At 38.3% G+C, this 26364-nt stretch overlaps 1 protein-coding gene across 1 annotated transcript in view; it reads left to right on the top strand.

Moving 5' to 3' along the window:
* Nucleotides 1-25767, top strand: part of STIMATE (STIM activating enhancer) — a 32999-nt gene extending 7232 nt beyond the window's left edge. Inside the window, exons 2-8 of the mRNA XM_057367981.1 lie at nucleotides 8523-8571; nucleotides 10349-10444; nucleotides 12544-12665; nucleotides 18983-19095; nucleotides 19953-20030; nucleotides 20800-20949; nucleotides 21781-25767. Coding sequence (XP_057223964.1) covers nucleotides 8523-8571; nucleotides 10349-10444; nucleotides 12544-12665; nucleotides 18983-19095; nucleotides 19953-20030; nucleotides 20800-20949; nucleotides 21781-21897 — 725 coding nt within the window. The 3' untranslated portion in view covers nucleotides 21898-25767. The remainder of the gene's footprint in view (nucleotides 1-8522; nucleotides 8572-10348; nucleotides 10445-12543; nucleotides 12666-18982; nucleotides 19096-19952; nucleotides 20031-20799; nucleotides 20950-21780) is intronic.
* Nucleotides 25768-26364: the final 597 nt, after the last annotated feature.

The following is a 26364-nucleotide window of genomic DNA, read 5'->3' as shown; positions in this document are numbered from 1 at the left end:
ATTTTTTGTTTGTAATTTGATACGTTTTTGGTAATTTGACTTTCTGTCACATGTTTGGCTGCCTCACGTTCTAAGACCAACCGTTCCACCTTTTGTAGTGATTCATATATATTGGCTTGTCTGAGAGAAGAGGAAAACTACAGTTCTTTGTTTTATCTGGTGGTGGGACAGTAATTAGAGCTCAGGAGCAGCTGGTCTGCAAGCTGTAAAGTGCTCAGGAAGTGAAGATTTGTGACAAGAAGTTTATTTGGATACTGCTTCTGTTTGAGAGATCTGTCCATTGCTTTGCTCCACTGAYACTGTGAAAGGGATGAACCGATGGAAGCACCTACAAATAGGGTTCATCACAGCAATCTTGGACAGACTGGCCAGTCCCTTTGAGAAAATTGCCTACTTACAGAAACAACCTGTGTTTTCTAGTGGTTGTTTCACTCGGGTTGGATTTTTTTTCTGTTTCGTAAAAATTCAGGATTTTTCATGGGACAGAAATGACTTTAGAATTACAAGCAGCTGTTCACAACTACCAGCATATATCCTTGTCTCTAATAATTTTTGAAGATGCTATGCTYTAAAATTTTAGTTTATTTTTAGAATAATTGCTTTTTGTTTCTTCCTTGTGCTGGAGAAGCTGCTATTCAACATCTTCCAGCACACCTTTCTTGCTCTGAGACACGTGGTGTGACTRGCAGCCCATGTTACTTGGTATACATAGTGATTTAAATACCTTGGGAGGTAATTGTAATGTTAGAAGATGAAATAGTCTAAGAAGCTTTAAAATTAGGGCAGGGGAAAACAGCATCCTCCTCCATATAATCTTAAAACCTTGAGTTTTAACTTAYATTCAAACTTGTGTTTTAACAAATGCTGCCAACTTATGGCAGTATGTTTTCAGTGMTGGCATTAGGTTTTGATGTTGTTGAGGAGTAAGAAGCCTTTTGCAGGTGGAAATTGTTACATGATTTCCATGATTGCAGCGATTTAATTTATGAAGTGTATACCTAGTTGTTAGATATATTKTATCAAAGAAGTCTGCATTATTGGCCTCTGACTTTCATGGTATTTGATCATGTGTAACGAGAATGTATGCAAGTAGGTTGTGTATCTTTTGTTCTTTTTAAAAYGGTGTTGTATGAAATGTCTGTCCTGCAATTCAATGCTCTGGTAGGGTCCAGACTAGAAAGACAGAATCTGGTAAGCAAAGCTCTTTAGAATATAAGTGGCCTCTGAACATACAGTTTACATCTACTTTTGGCCTCCTTGATTTAACATATTTGCCRTTTATAATTTCTTACAAAGTTTTTAGAGTTTTCCTTTTGCATCCTTTTTGTATCTGAACTTAGATTTCAGGTTTGCTTTCTGCTTTTAAATCTRCTACAGTTTCTGCCTTGCTGAATATTTTAATGAATGGTGATTGAGTTTGGAGCTGTGCTTTGGCAGTTCTGCTGTTCCCAAGAGCTGATTTAAAACAGCCAGCTTGAATGACTTAAAGTTCATTGATATCTGTTGTCATACTAATAACGTTCAGAAAGCTTCATGTATTATTGAGTGATCTAGTGAATGCTGTACGTGAAAATGGTGTTGTGAATCGTAAATTGCTGCTTAGTGCACATTAATATGGATTGATTCTATTTGTTTTGTACTAAATAATTCATGTTTCCCAAATGGTTCTGATTTCCAACAGAGAAAAAAATCCATTTGAACACAGCAAACTGTATTTTTCAGTCCTCACTGGGTGCTTCTACTGCATGACAGGAATGGTACAGCTGTTTTTCTAGCAGCCTTTTTCATTTGGTAGWTGTTTAATGATACCTGGTGCTGGGTATAAAAGTGTTTAGAGATGGGCTCTGTATTAACTTTCTAAAGCCAATCTCACTGGCATTTTTACTGGAAGYTTAGATTTGCTTCGCTTTAATTATCTCATACCTGTTGAAGAAACAGAATAGCAAATGCATCTGTCTCAGAAAATGCTGGGAAACTGTCATTTATTAKGACTTTGAGACAGAGCACACCTTGACCCAACAGTGCTGTGTAGCCTTGTTTTAGGCATCACTAAATGCAAAGATAACAAATGCCTGTCTCTTTAAGACTGAATTGAGGCTTTAAACTTCATTATTTGTATAAACATTTCCTAAGTTACTTGTGCTGTTTACCTTGCAGTTCTTAAAGCAGTTGCTTGCAGCTCTTTATTTTTAGTATTGGCATGGCTTTTGGGAGGTTGAGGGCTGGTTGCTTCTGTTTACAYGGTGTGTTGTACATGCATTTTATGACTTCTAAAGTGCTTTTCTCTCTGGGGAGACAGCAAATAGGTTAGCAATCAAAAGTGAGAAATTGTGTCTAATTCTGCCTCTGCTAAGTTAGTTTTGCKATTTTAAAAGTAAATTTTACCTTTAAAAAAGAAAAAAAGGAAAAAAGGTCTGTGACAATGGCTGTTGATGTGGTGTGGCTGGGCTGCTGGCTTTGCTAAGACACGTTTGTTTCCTTTATTGACAGCCAAGTTAATGCATCTGTCAGAGCCACACTGTCATGTGCTACTGGGATGCATGAGATCAGTCTTGCTGAAATTGTCTTAGGCTGAGTTATATGCAGGTAATATGATTTATTTGTGTCTCCCACAGCCAATCTTTACAAGCTAAGGATTTTGTAGTATTTTTTTGAGCTTAAAGTAYGTACATGTTAGGAATAAAGAACTCACCAGCTTCATGTAATACATTTGGTTGCTTTTCCTGAAGCAGCAAAATCATCTGWTTTATTCCAAAGCTCAGGTAGTAGTATTTAGGATTCTTTTCCTGATAATGATTTGTCCTCTCTTCCCATGTGCTGTGAAAGGGAGCTTCATTTTGTGATAGCCATYCCCTACAGAATGCCTATAAAGTTTCAGATCTCACTAAATTTTTGTAGGAACAAAATTTACAGGTAAAGTTTTAGCTGGTTGTGGAAGCAGGTAGGAAGTGAATCTTTTTACACAGGTAACTCCCTGTTACTATATTTCACCAGTGTTGATCCCACAAGCACTTCTTGCCCATTTGGTAAATTATGTGATATCCGGTGTTGACACCTTGTTTTCAGTCATCTCATGTCATCTGTGTTGAGACAAAAGAGCCCAGGTCATGAGACAGCTGGGCTTGGTGGATGCTTGGCAGTGCTGTGTTTAACTTTGCAATAAAACAGAGCCCCTTGTTCTCTGCTCTGACAAAAGTGCCAGTCAGGCCCACAAAGGTTTTGCTGTCTTAACCACAACGTTATCGTCGCTGCTGCCAGTGGAACAGAGAGACTGGGATAAGATCTGTGGTTTGTAGGTGCTTTGTGCATCTTTAGTCTTTGGCTGGCTCATTAAACTTTATTGTGTCCAACTCCTATAAAGTTTCTCCCTGGATGACCATCTTTAATGGACCAGTTCTTGATTACACTCCAGAACCATTAAAGCCAAGGGCACAGTGGAATTAAGAAGAGGGTTGGGTACTTGCATGGCTAATACTGTTTTCTGTCTTACAGAAGTTTTACAAGTCCTTTTTGCTGGGCAGCAAAGTTGGGGGCTCAAGCCCTTCATAGTATATAAGTCTAATAGTGACTAGAATAAAATTTTCCCATGATGAGTTACGGAATAACTTTTTTCTTCATGAAGAAGCCATGATTCCTGGTATCTTTCTCCAGTGCAGCAGTATCACTGGAAATGAGTTCTAGTCCAGTATAATTTCTGCTTAAGTATAATGGGTATCTCAAGTGTTGAGAAGTCTGGATCCTTAAGCAAAAATATAATGTATACTTTTGGGGCTGTTATATGGGGAAATAAGCAGCACGCTTTCAGGGTATTCTGCATTTCAGCATGTAGTTAATGGAACATAGGAAGAGAGGGAAGAATTTGCAGTAGAGCAAAAATTGCATTGCTGAGAGCATAGTGCATTTTTGGGCTGCAGAAATGAGCAGTGCACCAAAAACACTACTTCTTTTGGTCTATTCTGCAATCACATTTATGACATCTCTTAAAACAGATGCACACAGAATTCCTTTTTAACTCTTGAGTCTGGGGAGATGCTGAGCTCATAAGTGTCACAAAAGCTTTTGGCAATTGAGTGATACATGATTTACACACCTGTATATCTTTTGCAAGGCATCAGTGTATCCTGTTCTCATTGGACATGTTTCTTGCACAGGTAATCTAAAAAGATACATTCTATTTTGGGGAAATCTTGTATATAATTTTATGTAATTACTTRCTCTCAATTTACTGCTATCGAAACAATAATGAGAAAGGAACAAAATGAAATGTAAATACGAGTCTCTTAAAGACTTTGCTTTAAGGGTAAAGGGAGGTAAATTCAAATTAATGATAAAGATCACACCATGAAATTCAATGGTAGATGTCATTCCATAGTCATGTGAATTTTCAGGAATTGTTAGTGTGCATATGTTTGTTCAGAACAGACATGGTTCCCACTGTTGTGGGAAAAGTGTTGATGCTAACAAGTAGAAGAGTGTTTTTCAAAGTCTTCCTAAACAGAATTTTAAAAAATTAAAATCTGGCCTGCATATGTAGTTGACTTTACAAGTTTTTACAGGGTTAGAAATTGCAGGTTCAAATTTGTGAGACATATGGTCTGATAACCAAATGTTCTGAAAATAGTGCCATTCTCYGAGAGTGGCCGTATGAAAATCTGCATCCAATTCCAAGCTTGGGTGCTACTGCTTGGTGTAACTTCAGCTGTTACTCCATACACAGTGAGCAAAAAACCTTGTACAGGAAACTTCTAATACTTGTCTGGAATGCTGGRAATCATTTGTWTCAATATCAAAGTAGCCTGCAGATMCCAGCAGTCGTGCACTGTGAGGGCTGTGTTGGAGGATCTGTCTGGTTGCAAACACATCATTTGGGAAGCTCAAATTGCAGCAGATTTCTTACTGTTAAACTCTGTCCATCCACACGTGTGTGTCTGTGATTTTCAGTTAGCCATATTTTAGTCCTTTCTTAATTGGTTTAGATCTTAAAACTTTTTAAGCGTCAGATCACAGAAAAATGAGTTTTAGACTTACAGACTAACTTTTGYTGGAAGGGACTCCAAACGTCACCTGCTCCTACCTCCTGCTCAGASCAAGGCCAGCTTATGTCCCCTTGCTTGGAGCGCTGTCCAGGGCAATTTTCAAGGTCTGTCAGAATGCAGTTGCTGCACATTCTTTGGGCAACTTGTTGCAGAGTTTAATTGCTCTCACTGGAAATTTTTTACTTCTTTCACCCTGGAATTTCCGTGGCTGCAACTTGTGCCTGTTTCCTGGGTCCTGCGTACTTGTGAGAAGGGTACACTTCTGTCCCATCTGAAACTGCACACATGTGAGGAAATGTGAATGGGATGTGCAGATGTGATCTGCAGCTATTTTCCTCCTTTTCTCTTTGGCCAGCTCAGCTGTCGATTTGTTGAGGTCTGATGGCAGAAATGTGTAGGAGGTTTATGAAATGAAACATTTAGTCGTGCACTTTGTCTGTGACCCATCTTTGAAAAAGTTTKGAGAAGCACTKGAAATACASGTGRTATTCCAGCTGTCTCATCAGAAGASTGGTAWTGTGATAGTGCAGCTGCAGAGGATATCCAAACACATTTATTTTTAATTTTGAATTAATAAGCTAGATAAATCTGAAACTTTCTGACCCCAGTAAAAATCTCTTATTGTGAACTGCCAGAAGGTGCGTCTAAGAATTGCAATAATGCACAATACGTAGAAACATTTCAAWGGTGTGAGATGAGCCGGTTTTGTGCTGCTACAAGAGCAGCCATCCGGAAACCTGGAATTCTTGAATCGATATTTAAGTTACTACACATCAGCAAAATAGTTCCTGTGGGACTTCTTGAGGAGGTGAAGGAGAAAGAAAAAAGAAAGGCTGGATTTCAAGTGTTGCATTACATATTGACAATTTGGAGAAGTTTTTTTTTTTTTTCTTGTTTCTGTTCTGGCCTTTATTCTTCCTCATGAGTCTCCTGAAATTCTGATTGCAAAACTGCYAAGTTAAAGTAAGTGTTAGAAACCCTTCTACAGCACTCTGGCATTAATTATTCCTAGAATTTCAATGAAGTGGGAAGACAATTCAATGAACTTGAATTTTGCATTAGCAGTACTGTGTCTGATACGCTTATCTATTATCTGTCCATCTGGCATCTCACATGCTTGTTGGCAGAAGTGCTTTTATTTCCTTTCCTGAAAAATTCTGGCACTGAATGTATAAACAAGCAGCACTTCTTTCTTCATTTATAATTCAGCATGAAATTCTGAACATTATTAGTTAATTAATATTAACTCTGGTGAATTCTTGCTGGTGCTAGTGCGGTGCTCCGAGTTGGAGCATATGGAGCGGCACCACGTCCTCGCAGCCAGGAGCCAGCAGATTGAGATCCATCTGTCAGCTGACACACGCACGAGCCTGAGTTTGTGCTGAGACTGCCAAGAGAAACTGCGAGTGGGGCTGGGAGCAGCAATCCTGACATGCTTGGGGGGAGGGCGAGGGGAAGAATTGCTTTCCCCTCCCCAGTTTGATWAGTGCTTAAAAACTGCCAGTAAAGATTCTGTGCTGGCTTTTGGTTCCAAAATTAATGCATTAATAGAGAGCATGCTGYGGTCCCTGAGCTTACCTGTGTGATTGTCTACAGGCTGTTGGGCTTTTGCTCAGTTTAGTTACTGGGAAGGCTCAAATTCTGCATCAGGGGTGTGTTGGGAAGTGCCTGGCAGTGTCTGGGTCTGTCAAAAACGCCTGATGCTCACAGACACTGCTGCAAGGAGCTGGGCTGGGAAAACAGCAGTTCCCTATGGATCTACTGGGCTTTCAGTTGTACAGGTACATATTCCCCAGGCTGCAACTCCTAAAGATTTTACTCATTTATTTTGGGGGGATAGAAGTTTATGGTGTGATCAGCCATTCAGTATATTCCCAAAAGACAACTGCAGAGTTTTTCCAACCTTGCTTTCYTATTTAATGTTAGCTTAAATGAAATGTTTCTAGAACTGGCCAGAGAAACACAGACCTTCTCAAGTCTGTTTCTCAGTATGGATAAAATTTGAAATGGTGTTAGTTGAATTGCTTTTGAATATCCTCTTCYAAAATGAATTTTTGTGAATTGTTTAGAGAAATTAATGAATCCACAGGCTTTATATAACTTGATAACAATAACAGACAAAAGCCTAAGCTTGGAATTCACCACCGCCCAAAGTTTGCACACCTTAGCAGTTTAATTCCATTTTGTCTGCAGAAGAGTATCTTGCACTAACTCCACAGTAAGTTGAAAACTTCTGTTTCTTGCATTTGTTTTGTGATGCTTTGTGGCTTCCTGTTATTGCACAAAAGTGCCACTAATTAAAGAAATCCATAATATGACTGGAGRGGACTTGTCATAAATAACAAACTGGTTTAACTTGGCTGAGAGTTGCTCATTTTTAACAGAAGTTTTATATTTATGTCATGCTGTTCATAGGGAAAACTGCTGGGAAATGTTGTTATTACAACTTTATCTTTGGTGTAAATGTAGTCTTTTCRTCTTGTCACTTTGTAATTTCTCATGGGGGTGAAACAGTTTCTCTCTGCTGTCAGAAGCAGTGACAGACAGTGAGAAGGCAGGTTGGCAGCTTGGTGCTCCCTGAAGGTGCTGCCCCTCCACCTTGGAGATGTTCTATTTAATTGTTTTATGAGGACAGTTGACTTTGGGGAAAATWGCCTTACTTGTGAAAAAGTTATGATTGGTTCAGAAAAGAGAATGTGGCTTAAAGGCTTTTAAGTTGGCCAAGCATGACTTACACAGAGCATCTTATGTCAAACTGGAATTCAACACTAATACCTGGAGAAGTAGATTTAAATATCTGATGATATTTTGCCTGTCTATACGTGCGATCGTTTGTGCTATCGTTTGTGCCTCTTCAGTCAGAATCTCTGCAATTTGAAAGAGTGGAGGGGAATCAAGGCTTCTTTCTTTTTTTATAAAATATCCTTTCTGAACTAAAAGCCTAAAAAAATTATTTTTCAATATTTATTTTGAACGAGCTGGTGAGTGATGCTGAGATTTTGGGAGARGGAAGTAAAACCCTTATGGAAAACCCATCCTTAGTGGGAAGGTTTTGCATTACTRATTCACTTGGTTTCTTTCTGATATTATAGACTGCCCCTATTATGATGAGAATCCTTTCTAGTTTGACTTTGGGTCTGCAATGACGACAAGAAACAGCTCTTTCTAATGCCTGCTTTTCTATTGGAAATTAAATTTTCTGRACAGGCAGTCGTAAAAGCTCAGGCCAATGGAATGGTGGTCAGACATGGATAATTGTTTCATGTGAGTGATACTGTAGTCAGAGGATGGAGTTCTAGGAATTCAGAGGTGACAGATGGGAGACAATTCCTTTAAAAATGGATCCTTGGACTCTGATAAAGCAAAGTGCAGTAGTAGAAGTTCCAATTTATGTCACAATTTCTGCAAGAAGATTTGCTTTCATTTTTCTATATTTTTCTTGCTTTGGAAGTTGCTGATTGTCTTCAATTTTTTTCTTCTTCCTAGTAAAGCGCTTCAGAGAACCAAAGCATGAAAGACGTCCCTGGAGGATATGGTATGTTCCTGCATGGTTTATTGTTATTTTTTTTTCTTGCATGTTTTAGAAATTGAAGAGATGATGCTTGCATATAATGATTAAAATAAAGCGATGACAAGAAATTGGTAACTGTCACCRAAAACGTTGGTGAAATACATGAGTCAGGTTACCTTCGTGTGTTTCTGGCTAGTCACTTCCTACTGAATAATTCCAGGAATCTATAGAGATGTGTTTAGGCATAAAGCTTCAAGTTGTACTTCTTCCTGAAGATGGAAACTTAGAGTTCCAAACCCGAATGTGCATCTGAACACCTACAGACTTGCATAAGCTTGGAAACATCTCAGCTGGGCTTAAATAAAATTCCATGTTTTGTAGCTATCCTACTATGTATAAAATAGAAAACAGTATGGTAAAAGATACGAGTAAATCAACCTTAAAAAACCCAAGGTATAGAAAGTGTATTTATGTTTATTGCATTTTGGAAGTTATTGCATTGAAGCAATGCCAACATAAGCTGTACCAATTTTGAGACCACTGTGTTAGGCTGCCATTCCATTAGTTCAAAACTTCAGTGGTTTAAATTCCTCTCATACAATGCTGCTTTTCAAAACTAACCCTGRCCTTTATTTTATTGAAAACATAAGTACAAAAATCTTTGTGTACTACAGTCTACCTCAGCCTGAAATTCTGACAAGTGCACTGCTAGCCCTTAAATTTTAAGCAAAGAATCTTGTTCTGGGACACAAGTATTGTTATTTATAGCATGGTGCTCTGATTAGATAAGGAACTCACTGGCTTCCTGCCTCATCTCCAACACTCTGTTTTCTGTGTCGTGCGGTGAATGAAGAGATTGAAGTTTAAGACAGTTATCAGGGAGGGTAGATGAATTCAGGCATAAAATGTCATTTGGATCTGTTTGGGGTCTTTAGATCTTCTTAGATGTGGAAACATCAGGCAAAATGGTTGTTTTTCTGTGTAATACAAATACCGTTTTGCTTGCAGAGTACTTTTGTTATGATTCCTATTTTTTTGCATTTAATAAAAGATCCACTGAAGGCTTTGGTTTCATGCAAAGGATGTTGATGAAAGAATGGTAAGGCCTGGAGTCAACACTGAATCACTCTCTGAGTGAGRAGTTAGATTTTCCCCTTGAGCAGCAAACTGTTCTCTCTCTGAGTTTGTCATCTGCTTTGGAGATAATACTGTCAAGTTTGGAATTCTTTTGCAGTGTGTTCTAAGCTCTGCACTATAGATAAAATTCAGTGAAACCACTTCATGCTTTCAGGTGAAAAATATGCTGCCTTTTAAATGAAATACTGTAGATAAAGGACTCATTAGTCACTATTAAGTTGTTCGCCCACAARCACATGATGAGGATTTTATTTTTGTCTGTGCCATAAGCTTGCTAAAAATGCATAAACATAAAAGGTCCAAAATACCTATCAGGACTGGGATACTCATTGTTTCCAGGAGGTTATTAAAGACTTAGCTAGATTTAGTAAGGATTAGCTCTTGGATAATGCATATGATACCAAGAGGATATCCGTAGACTTTACGTTTACAGTGGTAGGTTTCAAGTTAATATGATTTGGGTTATTGTTAGAAAAAATAGAGGCAGAATTTTAAATGGGACATTGTTAAATAAAAGCTAAATACCATGTTACTTTTATGATTCTGGTGTTCTTTTTTGGGGAAAAATTAATAATAGAGATGGAGTTTTAGTTAACAGATTTGCAATGTCTGGCTGTGTTGTAAACAGTTTTGTGTGTCTTAAAACTGTTTTTACTCTACACAGGTTTTTAGATACTTCCAAGCAAGCCATAGGGATGTTGTTCATCCACTTTGCAAATGTCTATTTATCAGATCTTACGGAAGAAGACCCTTGTTCACTGTGAGTGTTTCATTTTGGAATAATTGTTCTTTAGCTGAGTTTTGTATAATAATTTTGTATAATAATTTGTTCTGTAGCTGAGTTTGATAGTGTATGTGGATAGAGCTGAGAAACTGGTAAAAATCAGTCACTTAAAAAAACCTGTGGTGTAAGCTTAGTTAATGAAGGATCAAGATTCTTCTCTTTAAAGTCATGGCTGGCAGSATTGTGGGCTATGTGTAGGTATTTTAAACCAAAGCAAAGCCTTTCTGCATGTCCCTCTCCAGTGAATGAATGAGGGCTTGGCATGCACATTGCAGTTCAAGTCTGTTTACTGAAGGAGGTGCTGGGACCTAAGGAAATGAATATCCAGTTGTGTTCACTGTAGTAAAGCAAGGCTCTAATATAAAGTCAGGTTGCTTTCAGAGTTATTTAGCAAAAATAATGTTTATATTTGCTTCTAAAACYTACATTGGCTTCTGCAGTATTATTTTCATTTTGTTAAAAATGGGAAATCTTGCTCAGTAGCCAGGCAGTTTGTACAGAAATTAATTCTGCAATGTCACGCTTGGAGCAGTGTGACTAAATAGATAAGCATTTCTCTGTAGTGTATTAAACCTGGGGATTTTATGACTAAGACCCCGACAGACTCTTTACATGAGCTCCTGAAGCAAATGGTAATTGTTTGGGTTTGTTCTTGATAAGGCTTGTGCTCAAAGTAGCTTACACATTACTGGTAATGGGAGCTGTGAAATTACTTTTAAAAGCCTAGTAATTTGCCTTTTAGAACCAATCCAGTTCCTTTCAGTGTCATCTGCTCTCTTGTTGTTCTTTGGTAAACAAAGGAGACACGCAGCTCAAGGAATATGCTTGTGTTGCTGCACAAGCCTGTTTTATATCCCTTACTCCTCCTTGGTTTCTTTTGTGCTCCTACATGGTATGAATGTGCAAGGAGAACACTGCTTTTCTCTTCCCACCACAAAGCATTATTTTAGGCAAAATGCATTTATTTTAGCACATTAACTGCRAAGTTTTAGTTAGAATTATGGCAGTTTCAATAATACCAGGCATCATTGTAGGATTTTCCTTGCTTCTAAATTTAAGAATTTCATGATAGTTTTAAAAGCTGGCAGGTGCAAATTACWTTCCTTCTGTTTTTATAACTCAAAGTGTATCTTCAAGTAGGGTAACAAAAGTATGTCAGAATTGTCAGTGTTTGAAGCTAAAGCACAGTAGTATATTACAATACTTTAAAATTAAAAATACATTTGTGCTGTGTTTTCAAAATGAAGGGTTTACTGACATGTGCATTCTCTTCTGCAGTCTACGTATTTTTATTTTCAAATCCCACTTTTTATATTRAAAGTGTGATAGCATGACACAAAACAAGTTAGAGAGTGGGGTTGTTCAGTGTTCTCAGGATAACAGAAATTACAGTGTGGAGCTGTAKCATTTCTCAGACAAGAGTGCAGGGTTTTGATAGCATTAACCAAAGCCTATCTTAGGAAAAATATTTCTTTAAGTTTGAAAGCGGGTCCAGACTTGCCTGGCAGCAGCRCAGCAGGTTCTGTTTGTGCCGGGTATCGGTGGGCAGGTTAAGGACACATCCCATGGTGAGCACGTGGGGTGAGCCCGATGTGATTGGGAATCCCGGGCATCTTGGCCTGTGCCTGAGCTGTCATTGGCTGTGGAATAGGTGCTGGCACCTCTGCTTTCCCTGCTCCTGCCTTCCTGCTGCGGGCTTACAGCAGCCTCTTGTGGCCTCAGTGGGACTCGTGCAGGCTCAGAATTGCTGAGTTTCCTCGGCACTCAGCCTTGATTTTAATATTTGGCTAATGCAGAGTTAATTAAAACTGAGATTTTAACTGAGACAGTTATTATAAAACAACTATTTTTAGAAATTTTTTTGATCTTTAAGGGCAGAAACAAAATATTGAGACTGCTAAAACTATTTAAATTTTAGGCTATCTATGTAATTACAGAAGTGGGTAGATGATTGTTCTCAGTACTCTGGTGTCTCAACGTATTTACAGATCTTTTATCAATCCTGGTGTTAAAATACCGTGAACCTGTAGTAAATGGACCCTGACTCCTTGTTTTCTCTTCTGTTTTTCATTTAGGTATCTTATCAACTTCTTGCTGGATGCCACATTAGGAATGCTGCTAATCTACATCGGGATCCGTGCCGTCAGCAGCATTGTGGAATGGCAGCAGTGGGAGTCCCTTCGCTTTGGGGAATATGGTAAATGCTTCTGTTCTGGCACTGAAATGATTCTCAGGGTACARTCTCACAGTATTTCAGCAAGTGGTTAACTCATCCTAAAATCATTTCACAAACATTTTAATACTGCACTTGTCACGATGGTTCTTTTAAGTGCTGTATCTAAGTTTGCACCTTCTGTCTTAGAAGGCTCAACAAGTCTCTAAGCATTTACTGAGTTAAGAACTGCTGCTTTGGAATATTTATTTTTTTAAGGAGTGATTAAAAAAATTATGGTATTGGCTAATCTCATGGAAGAAATACCAGCATGCTAAATTTACTCTGAAACACTTCTAAAAAAATGATTGCTGGAAGGTCATTTCCTATTAAAGCTTTTGCTGAACCACATGCCATTGTCTGAAGATGCAGACCAAGAGTTCTGCCAGTCTTCTTTGAAGTAACCAGCCACGTCCCTTCAGAGAAGGGAATGGCAAGATTGCCTGTGCTGCTCCTCAAGTAGTGTTCTCTAAAGCTTGTGCATGTAGGGCTTCTTGYATCCTTGGTGTAAAATGTGTGTGTCGTTGGTACAGCTGAGGGACAGACTGTGAAATCACTTTCAGGTGAAGTTGCAGAGTTTATCTTCCATTACATTACACAGAAGTCCATTGATGTGCAGAAGTTGTGAATTTGCAGTTGAATATCATTCATACACAACATCAATGTTTAATTTTGTTTAGTTTGTTATTTTCAGATTGCTAAAAATGAAGGCTTTGTATAGGTGCTGAAAAGCACATTTGAGGCTCCTGGTGATAAGAATGGGAGATGTTGCCTTGTAAGTGAGCTGTGGCTCTTCATCAGAGAGAAAAACAAAAAACCCARTGGTTTGCAGGGGGAAGTTTAAGAAAGTTAAAAATGTTTGCCTAACAAATTAAGAGCTTTCACAGCAGTTTTGTAATTATTATTGGTAAGGTTCTTGTTTTGTAGATTTCTTYGGTTTTAATGCTCCTGAGTAGCTGACAGAACTAAGAATAAATAAAGGCCTAATAATAAATAAATAAATAAAGGTGAAATCAGAGTGCTTTAAAAGCTTGGGAATTTTGCAGTCAAATARCATTAATTGCTATATTCTTTATTGTGAGAGGTTTAGAGATAATGACAAGCAACTTAGGAGAAATAGCTGCCTGTACCATTAGGGCATGTTAGATTTATATMGATTTAATGTGTATCTTTTAGGGTACTGTTTCTGGCCACTTAAGCTATTTAAATGAGCACTGCCACAACCCTGTTTATCTGCTGTTTTTCCCACATGCCACAGTCTAGTATTTCCACTCTTTTCCTTGGACTGGTGTATGTCTGACTCTTCAGGGAATTGACCAAGAGAACGAAGCAGTCAAAAATTCACTAGATGTAAAAAAAGGAAATAGTTCCCCCAGATCAGTCCCCAGACTTGTGTCTCTAAGGGATTAGGTAAGCACCAATGCCCAGGGAAGGGGTAAGGGCAAGGAAAGAGATGAGACCTCTTGCCCAGAGCCTCATTTTCTGATTGTTGGCTTGGCTTGAAGCCATTTAAAACATGTTTGAGCAGCTTTCAGCCCATATAAAACTGGGTCTCCATTTAGAGCAAAAAAAAATTGTATCTATTACAGTTATAGGTAGGTATTTGTAAACACTTCAGATATTAGATTTTATTTCTTCCTAATAACGTTCTGATTTTTTTTGTGTAATCTGTTGTCCTTTTGCATTTTAATGTTCTTTTSACATTAAGCAGTCTGTGTGGATGGGGAGATGTGGAGAGTATATTCACTCTCCTGAAATTTCTCTATTTCTTACTGACTTTCAAAATGAACCTGGTTTTATTTTTGTTATACAATGCAGAGGCATTTCTGACTGCAGTGATTAAGCTCTTAAAATCAACAAATGAATCTGTGTTCTGCTGTGGGGGTGGTCTGTGGCTGCTCCATTATTGTCAYTTTGAATTAGGAAATCTGAAACACCCAAACCTGTTTATTGAGCATTCTCCTGCRTGTGTGTGTATAAGTGATGTATGAAATTACATAAATCCTCTTTAATTAGYTGTTCTTTCTCCTATCAGATCTTTTTATTAGTCACTTTCTTTTCTGCATCTTTATTAATGTGCTGTCCTGACCTTGGTGTGTTAGGTTTTTAATTGAGCTATTGTAGGGACTATTTTAAAGCATATTGCAAATCTGTRTTTCCATTAATCATGTGGGAGAGGCTTCTGGTATAAAGAGAATTAAAGAGCAGATGGAAAGTTATTAGTTTTGGCTGTGCAGTAAGGTTAGGCCCTCTGTAAGAAATCCCATCTAAAAGGACAACTTGCATTGGATCATTTGCTGTTATCTTCAATTAAATGTCCCTGTTGTTTCTGAAGTGAAAACCCTCATATCACCAGTTTATTGAAAATTTTTGTTTGACCCCAAGAACATGCTTGTTTTTCATAACATTATTTAAAATAAATTAAGTAGGGTAGAAGAGGGGACGAAAATGCAGCTCTGTGAGGTTGCAAGTGTGTTTAGAACTTGGTATTTTGAGATTATGTGTAGATGTTTAATATGGAATTACAGAATGGTTTGGAAGAGAACTCAAAGACCATCTCATTCCACCCCCTGCCATGGGCAGAGACACCTTCCACTATCTCAGGTTGCTCCAAGCCCTGTCCAGCCTGTCTGTGAACACTTCCAGGATGGGACAGCCACAGCTTCTCTGGGCAACCTGTGCCAGGGCCTTCCACGCTCACAGAGAAACATTTCTTCCCAATATCCCATCTAACCCTGCCCTTTGGCAGTGGGAAGCCATCCCCCCTTTTCCTCTTACTCTGTGGCTTTGTCCAAGATCCCTCTCCAGCTCTCTTGGAGCCCCTTCAGGTACTGAAAYGCTGCAATAAAGTCACCCTGGAGCCTTCTTTTCTCCACACTTCTCTCTTCTCCACCCCATGGTTTACTGAAAAGTATCAGTCTTGGGGCATTTTATTTGGAGCAGTAAAGTGCTCAGATTGGAGATCAGTGTGATTTCAATTTGTTTGTAAGTGTGGGAAAACAAACAGGAGTCTTCCTTCCACCCCCAGACAAGTCTCGTCTTGTGATTGAGTGATGTTTGTGTTTCTAGAACCTAAATAATCATTTGTCTCAAGTTAGTTCTCACTGTGAGCTCATTTCCCTTCTTAGCTCTATTACTTGATCCCTGGTGATTCATTACTTGAAGCTGTCACAAAAATAGCAGTGTCCTGCTGGTTTTAAAAGCCTCTTCTTTATATGGAGGATAGTTTTTAAGMATAAATGCCTCAAGGAAGGAATGGATACCAAAATACCAGCATTTATAAATGGTGGCTGTTTGTACAGCAGAACAACACTGCAATCTGATTTATGAACAAAGACTATGACGCTCCTTCAAGGGGCATTTTACGCCAGAATTTTTAATTTTATTTGATTTGTCTTCATATCTCTGGTTTTGTGTTTTGAGATTCATTACATCAATGGTTGGGTTTTAATAGAAGTGCAGAATCAGTTAGTATATTTGAGTGTGTAAAGAGGAGAAGAGCAGTCATGATCTGTATTGAAAAGAATGTTCCCTGTGTTCTCCTTGCCTTCTTGTCTTGAGCTACTTTAGCTGCTTCGAGTAGAAAACAGGTGATAAATCCCTCCTGGTGATTATAAACTATTGGCAGCTGAATCGTGCTGTGGACTCTTTGCTTGGCTTTGCCTCTCCTGGCTGACCTCAGAAACTGTGTTTGATACAGCTTTTCACTCGCCCTTGCAGAGCAACACTTACAACCATATGGGGTAGATAGCACTGACTTCAAAACTATTTAAAATTTGTTTTGGAATAGTTCAGTGGTTGCCATTTTTGTAAGAAAGAATTTCAGGATCTAAAGAACAGAAAGAAATTACAGGATAGAGGACTAATGGGTATTTGGTTCAAAAGTGTCTCTAAACATATTTCAGTAAAGCAGCTGATGGCAGGCACTAATAGACTAGTTGTGCATTGCCCAGCATTTTCAAAAAATGCTGCTGCATTGTCATTGCAGAGGATTCAAAAATTTTCAGTTTCATTCTTTATTTGCTTTTTTTTGCAACAGCARGATTTCCACTAATTTGCTGGRTTATTCTATACATGACTGGTATGAAATCARAATTCAAGAGATGACTGTAGGAGAYTTTAGAAATTAAACCAGAGSTTTATTACTTCAACATTAAATTTCTGATTTGAGTTTGTATACTGAACCTCTGTCCCAAATATTCTTTGGAGCACCTTCTGGATGTGGTGATGTTGTTAACTTGAAWTTCATGGCTTATAAAATCCTAGAAAAGATTGATTAGAAAGGATCTCCAGAGGTCATATAATCCAACCTCCTGCTCAAAGCAGGATTAAGTTCAAAACTGACGTGAGTTGTTCGGGGCATGGTCCAGTCAGTTTTTAATTTATCCATGGTTTGAGAGTTAAGAACCCATTTTTTCTCAACAGCCTACTCCAGTAGGTTTAACCACTCTAATTGTGAAGACTTTTTTCCTTCRTATCAGAATTGTATCTTCTCCCTCCCACTCTGTATCTTCCCAGTTTTTTTTTTTTAAAGGATACTATTGGGAGACTGTGGCAAGACTTAGTAAATTCAAAGYAGGCAGCATTCCTGTTGTCCCCACTTGTATTTTTAGGTGAGAGACCGTTTTGTAGATGCAGTAGGGCACAAATCCTCATGTAGAATTTAATATACACAACTTCTAATTTCAATCAAAAAAACCCCAAAGAAACTGCCACCACTCCCCACAAAAAACATCATGGGACAGAACATTCACTGGTKCGAGTGCACAACACTCTTAATACAGAGTTTCACAATTTTTGAATGTACAAAGTCTCCTCTGAGAGTTGCAACAGATGCAAAATTGTTTTCACTGCCTTTGCTTTTAGGAAATTAAATAAAGATTAGAAAAGAGCTTAGAATAAACTATTAGTTTCAATTAACTAAACAATTMGTTTCAATAGGCTGTAGCTGAAGATAGATTATTTTTTAGTATTTGCTAATTAGTGAGAATTCAAATAAAAATGTGGCGTATAGAAATTAATTACTAAAATTTAATTCTCAAATCTAATTCAGGCTTTGTATCTTCAGAAGAATCACAGTTGCTCAACTTTGACTTACTGATGTTTTCCCTTTCAAATTTCTGGTTTTTTACAAGAGAARCCGTAACTGCAGTATATAATTGTAAAGCTTGTGCATTTTGGTTGTTTTCCTCTTGAACTGTTGAGTGTTGATCAGTAGCTCATCCTATAAAACTTGGTTAGGCAGTATTTGTTGTTTTGGACTCCAGTCTGATTTATCAGTTTCTCTGTGTAGCATTTCAGCCTCAAACATTAAGTCTCAGACTATTACCAAGTATTAACACTGAAAGCATTTCAGAAGTGTTCCAGAAAAGGAAGCAGCAACTGTCCATTATGCATTACAAACACATAAAGGCATCTGATTTTCCATTGCCCATTATTCATCCCCAGGCTGAGTTTTGAGCTGCCTTTGAAGAGACTGCAGAGGCTGCTACAGAGACTGAAGATCTGTCACCCCCTCCAGAGCTTGTTTTTGTTTTCTAGTGAAGTGCAGCTTCAAGCTCACCTGCAAAGCTTGTTAGGCTACCAGTCCTCTTTTCCCCCTTTTTTTACTTCCTTATTTCTCTGCTTTCTTTCTAAGAGTTTAATAGTGTACCTAAGTGATCCTGTTCAAATATTTGTGGTCTTCTTTCTGTCCTGGCAAGTAACTTCATGCACTCGTGTTCTTACTGTGCCCTCGAGGTGCAGCAGAATTTCAAACCTTTTCAAGCTGGAACTAAAATAAGATCCTAATTTTTAGTTCAGCTAAATTTTTCATAGCAGTTTTTGCACCTGTTGCTTCAATTGGTTACTTAAGGTAATTAACTTTGTAGAGAGGAAAAATATGTTTAAGATAACTTAGGGACAATGATGGAAATCATAGTTCTACTTAGAACTGCTTCCCTCAAGTTTTCCCTTTTAAGAGACCCAATGTGTCATGAAAGAGGGTCAAAATTACCAATATGATCGTAACACAATGCAACTTTTTCTGTCTTGCTTTCATCAGATTATATGAAACGGTGCGAGCATATCACAGGTCCTGCTGAATGGGATAAAGTCCTGTTAGATTCAGTTTCTAACTGATTCTTTTTTAAAGCTGGGGTGAGGCTGAGGGAGGGGAGGGAGGAGCACTCGAGGAATTAGTAGAAGGCACTTCTAGAGGATTTAGCTGCCCTGCTGCCTCTTCTAACACTGCTTTTTTAAGATGTTTACTATGAAGTAAAATCAAACCTATGCATATATTCAACCTTTCTTCTTTCTTGCAGGTGACCCTCTGCAGTGCAGTGCTTGGATGGGCCAGTGTGCTCTGTACATAATGATTATGACATTTGAGAAAACCATCATCATCATAGTGCTGCTTATACCTCAGTGGAAAGAGGTTTGTGGTTTTATAGCATTTTACAGACAAATAAATTTTAGGTGGAAGCTGTAAAATCYTCCAGTTGTGTTTATTGGTTTGGCTCAAGCATCATAATTGTCCACAGTCGTTGCCAATTAACTCTGTGGTAGTGACATGTTCTTTCAGTTTAATTGGGATACTGTTAATGAGGCCTTTATCCATTGCCAGGAATATCATATTGGTTTTTGTAAACTGAGTTATCTAAAGTTTTATTGTCTCCTTGTCTAAAGTGCCCTTGAACCTCCTAAATGGTTCTTTCTTTTCTGATTTCTGGCCTACAGCTATTTGCTATTGTAGCATTTAAAGAATTTTCTTTTGCCTGACCTTGTTAAATCTTAACTATAGACTTCTAGAAATTAGCAGTGAATTGGTGCTGTCTGGGTAAATCTTTATTTTGATGGACTCTGTGCAACCAAATACTGAAAGTCGTGGGTTACAGCCCATTGAAACCAGTTAGCTCTATTGTATGCTCTGGACTGCTTTGGGAGCTCCCTTCTCCTTACTATTTTGGACAACTCTGCTCTGTTTAAATTTTCTAAAGATGGAATCTACGATGTGTTTCTTGGGAGCAGCTCTAAAATGTTCAAGATTATTCTGATGCAGCTCCTCAGACTTCTGTAAMCAGAAATGACAGAGATAAGTTTCTTGTCAGCCCCACTTACTTATCTGTGGTAATTTATAAGCTGTCCTAAATACTTTGCTTTTTTCAAAGCTGCCCTTTTTTGGTTCACCTGTGTCATTTCTGTCTCATTGGCTCATACATGAGCATTGCCCTGCCTAACCCAGTTGTGTGCACATGCTGCCATGAGCTGAACTTGATCCTTTTCTTTTCACAGGTGGCGTTATTGAATCCCATAGAGAACCCCCAGCTGGAGCTGGCAATCGTCATGCTGATAGTTCCCTTCTTTGTTAACGTTAGTACAACTCACTCCATGACATGTTTACTTGGATAACTTTCTGCCATGTGTTCATTAATTAACTTTAGTTCTTAAAACAAAGTGTGCCTTGGAGTTTAGGTTAATTTAAGGGCTATTAAAGAATGAGTAAAATGTCTGGATATGTACATTTTACAAAGCTAAAATCCATATGGAACTAAGGAACCAGGCTCAGGAGAGGGGAAGAAATGCCTTATAGGCCTCTTTGGCCTGACGATTTCAGTAGATTGATTGTAATACTGAAATACTGACATAGAGTTTATAAAATTACTATGAAATTTGCTTCAGGAAGCAGTTGATCTAAGGATAGATGTGCTGTGAAGTATCTTGTGTCTGACTATAGCTAATAGGGGCTGGCCTATGGTGGAGCAGAAGAAAAGGGCAAGTGTGCAGTCATCCTTCCCAAAGTGTACTCTTTCAGCAATCTGGGATTTAGGGATTAGAGCCAGAGATAGTGGGTGTCCTTGCAGGTAATAACTGCTGGTTATTATAGCATTGCTGCATGAAGAGTTAATATATGATCACTGTGAGTATTACTTTTCTTATTTTCTTCTCTTCCACAAAAGAATAAAGTAGCTGGGTTCTAGAATATCTCTGCAAGGTGTAGCAAGCCATGTGCCACTGTTCCTWCTCAAGATTTAGCTTTTGGCCAATTCAGAATTATTGTCTAGTTCATTTGGGCTGTATTTGGGCCCTTTCTTCTACTCTGAAGAGAGCTGAACTGTCATTTTCCCCTTCTCTTTAACAGGCGTTAATGTTCTGGGTAGTAGATAATTTTCTTATGAAGAAAGGGAAGACAAAAGCTAAACTTGAAGAAAAGGAAGCAGGACAAGATTCAAGAAATGGAAGTAAAGTCCGATACAGGAGAGCAGCATCACATGAGGAGTCAGAGTCAGAAGTACGTAGAGTTAATTATTGCAATTAATGCAGTATGAATCCAGTTCATCCCTCCTGCTGTTGATTTCACTGTAGCACTGTCAGCTTAGGTTTTATTTTCTGAGGATGTATCTCTAGCATAGTTCCTAGCATTTGCACTTGAGAACTACTTAAGGAAAATGTCATTGTTGCAACCACTCTGGCAGTTAATTTCCTTCCAGATGGCAGGAAGACACAATAATATATGTAAACATCACAGGTGAACTGTGTTGCAAGTGTTTCTTAAAAAAACTTCTCAGGGAATGCAAAACCAATAGATAATTCTAATTCAAAGAGAGGTTAGTAGCTTAAAGTGAGAGGGAGCTGGTAGAGACAACTGGCCTGATTTTTGAGAATTATTTAYATACTTTCTTTAGCATGATGTAATTTGAAATTACATTAAGTGAACCATTTTTAGGTCAGCCAGTGAGTGGTTTCTTTGAAGGTAAGTTGGTTTAGCTTTAGAAAGTTAATCTAACTTTTCTGTGTGATAAAGAGTGCTATCCATATGGGGTTTGCTAGATAATGTTACCAGTGTGGATTCTTCTGGAAGTGCAAGAATCACTCTTTGGGTTAAGAGTCAGTGGCTGTAGTGAGATTAATACGCATACATCCTTCTTCAAAATTTACTGGAGTTTCCTGATAGGATGTAGGATGATATTTGATAGTATTGGCAATAAATCTTAATGTGTTCTGTAGGATCTTTCTTCAGCAAATACTTAAGTGMTTTGCAAGCATAAAAAAAAAGTAAAAGTTTAAAAATAGAAAGGAGTGTGACTGATCCATGTGCTCAGCAGCTGTAATTTGGTTTTAGATCCTTATTTCAGCAGATGATGAGATGGAGGAGTCAGACACCGAGGAGGACCTACGCAGACTGACCAACTTAAAGCCCATCAAGAAGAAGAAGCATCGCTTTGGTCTGCCTGTATGACACATTCCTTGGCCTGTGAATTTGCAGGTTTCATGGCAAAAACTTCTGTCAGTGGGGTTTAATGTTGCAATTGCATCTCCCTTTTCATACAAACTGACTTAGAAGCAAGGTCTACCAACAGAAGACAAAGCAGTTGGAAGACTTCCAGTTCAGTTGCACTACAGACACACTGACCAATTATGCAAGAATGTCTCCTCATCATGTGTGAAAATGGACAAGTTATTAAGGAGATTCGTGTGGGAGGTATCAGAGAGAACAGATCCAGAATGTTTCACTTTTGGTTAGTGATGCGACAGTGTAAGAAGTTCTCAAAAAGGCATCAGAGTCRACTAAGTTAAAGGAGTGTGTTTTATTACTAAAACTGGCTTTTGCAGCATAATTCCTAGAGCAGAATAGTTTATGGTTACAAGCTGTAACTTAACGTTATTTTTTTAAGTACAAATGTTTACTTGCTACCGGGTACCTATGGAACTAATAGGTGGAACAAAGATTTTTTTCCAAATCTTCTCAAATCTATTTGACTATTTTATATTTAAGTTATATTTTCATACAGTTGTATTTAAAAATTCTCTTTGTCAGAGAAAAGGGTGCAGTTCCCTTTTTGTGCAGAACAGGTCAAAAGATTTGTAGTGAAAATCTTATTTATCATGTGTCCTGATTTAAGGCAAAGGGATTGCAAAGGGAAAAGCTCTCTGTCACTGCTAAAGTCACCAAATATCACTAAAAATGCAGTCCTGTGTGTGCTCTTGACCACATAATTTGAAAATACYTTTTTCAGTAGGAGGTGGTCTTTGCATATTTGACAAATATGCACTTTAGTGTATAACAAAAATCCATTGTCATAAGTTATTTGTGAAATGAGTGTCTRTGGATGACTCTAACTACTTCTGTTTCTGCAAGTCTCTTGTGCATACCTCGCAAATGACCCAAAAGAGATGGAACATTTCTGATTCTTTTCCTTTTATAGGGCCTGCGGTACRGGACTATGATCTGATTGAAGCAGTTGTGCTACAGTATTGCAAATATAATTTTGTCCCTTGTTGGTTTTTTTTTTGAGTAATCTTCTACTTAATGTGCTTAACAGCAACAACAAAATATTTCTCWTATTTCATTTCCATAAAGTCTCATTATCCTTCAGTAGTAAAAGAACAACCCCAAGGGGTACAGTGCAGTTGTTACCACAGCATTTCTGCGATTTTCAGAGTCYCTTCTGATAATTGACAACACGTGGTGATCTGAATCTTAGCAGATATGTTTTCAGTGACATCCTTTTGCTTTGCATACTTTCTAAATGATTGTTTCTGACAGCTTTCCTTGCTTAGTTGAGCCTTGTGCAGGACAAGGTGATGTGTCAAAGAGGTGACAACAGACCTTAAATGCAAATCTGTTGTAGTATCTGGACACCAGAAAAAATTCTAAGCCTTAAACCAGTTTCATTGGAAAACTGCTCAGAACTTTTTAAGATTTTTTACATTTTTTAATAGATTTACTAGGTCTTAATGTGATTTATTATCCAGACCACTTAACTGGGCCTTAGTAAATACTGAACTGTGCGCTCCCGTGCTTACTTTCACTATTCCAGTATCCCTTGTCCTGGTGGCTGCTGAGGGGACACGATGCTCTGGCACCTCAGGTGTCCAGCCAGCTCAAAGGGACATTTTACAAACCTGAGGTTTTAGTTGAGCCACTGACCTTTGTTACTGTGCACTGAAATGTAAGAACTGCAATAAGTTACAGTACTAGGGTTTCCTTTAGACTAAATCTAGAAACTAATGACAGTGGAAGSTTACCTGAGTTCTTTTGACATGGGGGGTGGGGATGGGAAAATATTCCTAATCAGTGTTGCCTCTGTTTTGRGGGGTTTGGGGTTTTTCTATTGATTGTCTGATTCACATCTTCTCTTGACTATTTACCACTGGGCAGGCGCAGATCTCCAAAAGCACAGTATTTCAAAGAATTCATCAACAGAATAGTCTCATACAACTCACTTTTCCAAAGGGATTTAAGAGCTAGGACTGGCTCTTGTCACAAACATCAGCATTTATTTTTTTAGCATAGTAAACTGTATTTCAGGTAGTGAATTAAAGTTACTGACCATGTGCTACGTCCCAGTGCACAGCTACGGCTGTCCTCGCCAGCTGAGATAACTGAGCAGCGCACACAAATTTAACTGTACGAGCTTGCATCTTACCTTCCTTTTCCCTCCTCCAGTTACTTCAATTATCAAAATTATTCTAGTCTTATGTTTAGTCTGTGAGGTGTCAGTATTAAATTATGGCCTTAATCGTGTAAAAATATTTAATTTGAGCAGACCTCAAGCTTATTGACCAAGTACAAAACAATGTAAAGTGCTATGGAGCAGTTTCTTGATCGTGGTTATAGCAAAGGTTCTGAATGCCTYGTTTTTCATGTCTTAAGTGCTTAAATGTCACTTGATGTGAGATCCAGATATGCCTAGCAAGATGATGTAGTAAAGCACTATGAGCCAAAGACACAGAAGTATTTTAAATACCACAGTAGTAACAGGAGGAGCAACCCTGAGAGGGGAAAAAATTACTTTCTCTCCCAAGACAATGATTTTATTTGGAATTTTATCTAAATAATAAAATCTGGTTGTTTTTACTATGCATTTTTGGTTATTGTGAGAGAGATGAAAATGTAAAATTGGCCAKTTCCCTCTCTCTAAGGTAGAAATTTTAATTCTTGCAGTAGTTACAAGTAGGACAAGTGCTTTTKTCTGACAGGCTTCCATGTGTGAGGGGGGAGTGTGTGCCTAGTGCTTCACTGTGTCTTACCACTGGTTGAAATGTATTGRCAGTACAGTCTGAAATAGACTTTTCATGAAGAGTTGATCCATACTGCAACATCACATTTGCATTATCCTCAAATTGTCTGAACTCAGATTTCTACCTGGAAAATGTACTTCAGGACAGCTCATAGCCCAGGTTTAATTCAGGCTGTGCTTAGAAAATAGGATTCTGTTCAATGAAAATAAACTATGTAATATATGCCAAAATAAGAGAAGGTGATTATAACATAGAGAAGAGACACAGAAATATTGGTGGAGATGGAATTTACCATGAATGGTCAACGTAAATGTATTAACTGTTCCTAGTATCCAACCTGTGACACATCTGCATAAATTTAAAACTCTGGTGTTGTCTAAKATGTGGTTTCCAAGTTCTGGCTTCAATATGTTCAGACCCCCTTGTCTTACTTTAAGTAGGTGAATGCTGTCTGTTAATGTTGCTAACTAAAATGTACTATAGCTTTTCTTCAGGGAAAACTCAAAAATTGAGTTGCAAATAGAGCAATGCAACGTGATCCCCTCCGGCAGGAGTCTGCTCCGATTCCTGCCGTGCCTGGGGAGGGGGGCCTGGGCTCTCCCGCTCTGCTCAGAGCTGAGCATCACAAGGAATCTCCGCCACTGTGCTTGACTAACCTGTGTTTGCAACTTTGCTGTGCTTTTTAGAGGAGAAAMCAGTAGTGAAAGTGAATAAATTCAGCCACATCAAGTCAGAGTRCATCTACAGCATAGGTGTGCAAACTTTTTTAGGTGAAGTTTCCAGTTCAATTACTGAAAATGACTACTATGGTTTTACAAAGTAAAACTGCAGTATCTTTAAAAAAGGGACTCTTTTGTAGGTGTTTTTGTCTTGCGTGGATATCCATCTCAAACTGAATGTGGGGTTTGTTTGTAAGTAAATTCAGAGTATAGCCAATGTGAGCAAAACCAACAGCTGTATTCTGCTGCCCTCTGTTTGGACCATATTGTTTAATCAGTGGTGTTACCTTAAACTTTTAAGGGTATCTGATGTAATTACGTTGTATAATGGTTTACAATAAAGTTTGACTTATTACAGATTTGTACACTTGTTTTCTACTTGTTCTGTTTCAAAGTGCCTGTGTTTTGGTGTTTATGGTGTGCTTTTGTGGGAAACAGATTTTGCTACTTGAGTTTAACCTCAGATCTAATTGTGTACACTCTAATGCTGATTTTAAGTTCAATATATCCATTTACCTTAATGGCAAATCCCATTTGGTAGGAAAGAGCCACTATTCTTAAATTGCAAATTTTGTTTMCAAGTTTAAGAGTCCTTGCAGGCTTCTCTCAGATCCATGCCCTGAGGAAGGCTTTTTCCAGGGCTGGACCTGCATAGTATCAACCCAGTCCTGCCTCTCTAACTCCTCTGTAACATTTGCTTATTATTTTTATGCTTTCCACTTACCACATCCAAGCAGCCCCATACCCATTGCACCCTTAGGAATTCAGAGTATAATCTTCACTCTACCAAGTGTCAGTCCCCTGAGGGGTTGTTAGCACTTTGCTGAAGGAGGAGTGAAATCTTCCCTGAGATTTGGAGGCCACAGTAGCAGCCAGTATGTACATTCATTCAATTCTCTATGGTCATTGCCATATTTTAGTTGGAACCATTCCTGAGCAAAAGAGTTTTCCACAATTCCTAT

This window comes from Malurus melanocephalus, unplaced genomic scaffold (assembly GCF_030028575.1).
Source record: "Malurus melanocephalus ecotype Western Australia unplaced genomic scaffold, MMel_1.1 scaffold_87, whole genome shotgun sequence".
NCBI lineage: Eukaryota > Metazoa > Chordata > Aves > Passeriformes > Maluridae > Malurus > Malurus melanocephalus.
This window is presented reverse-complemented; position numbering and strand designations above follow the sequence as displayed.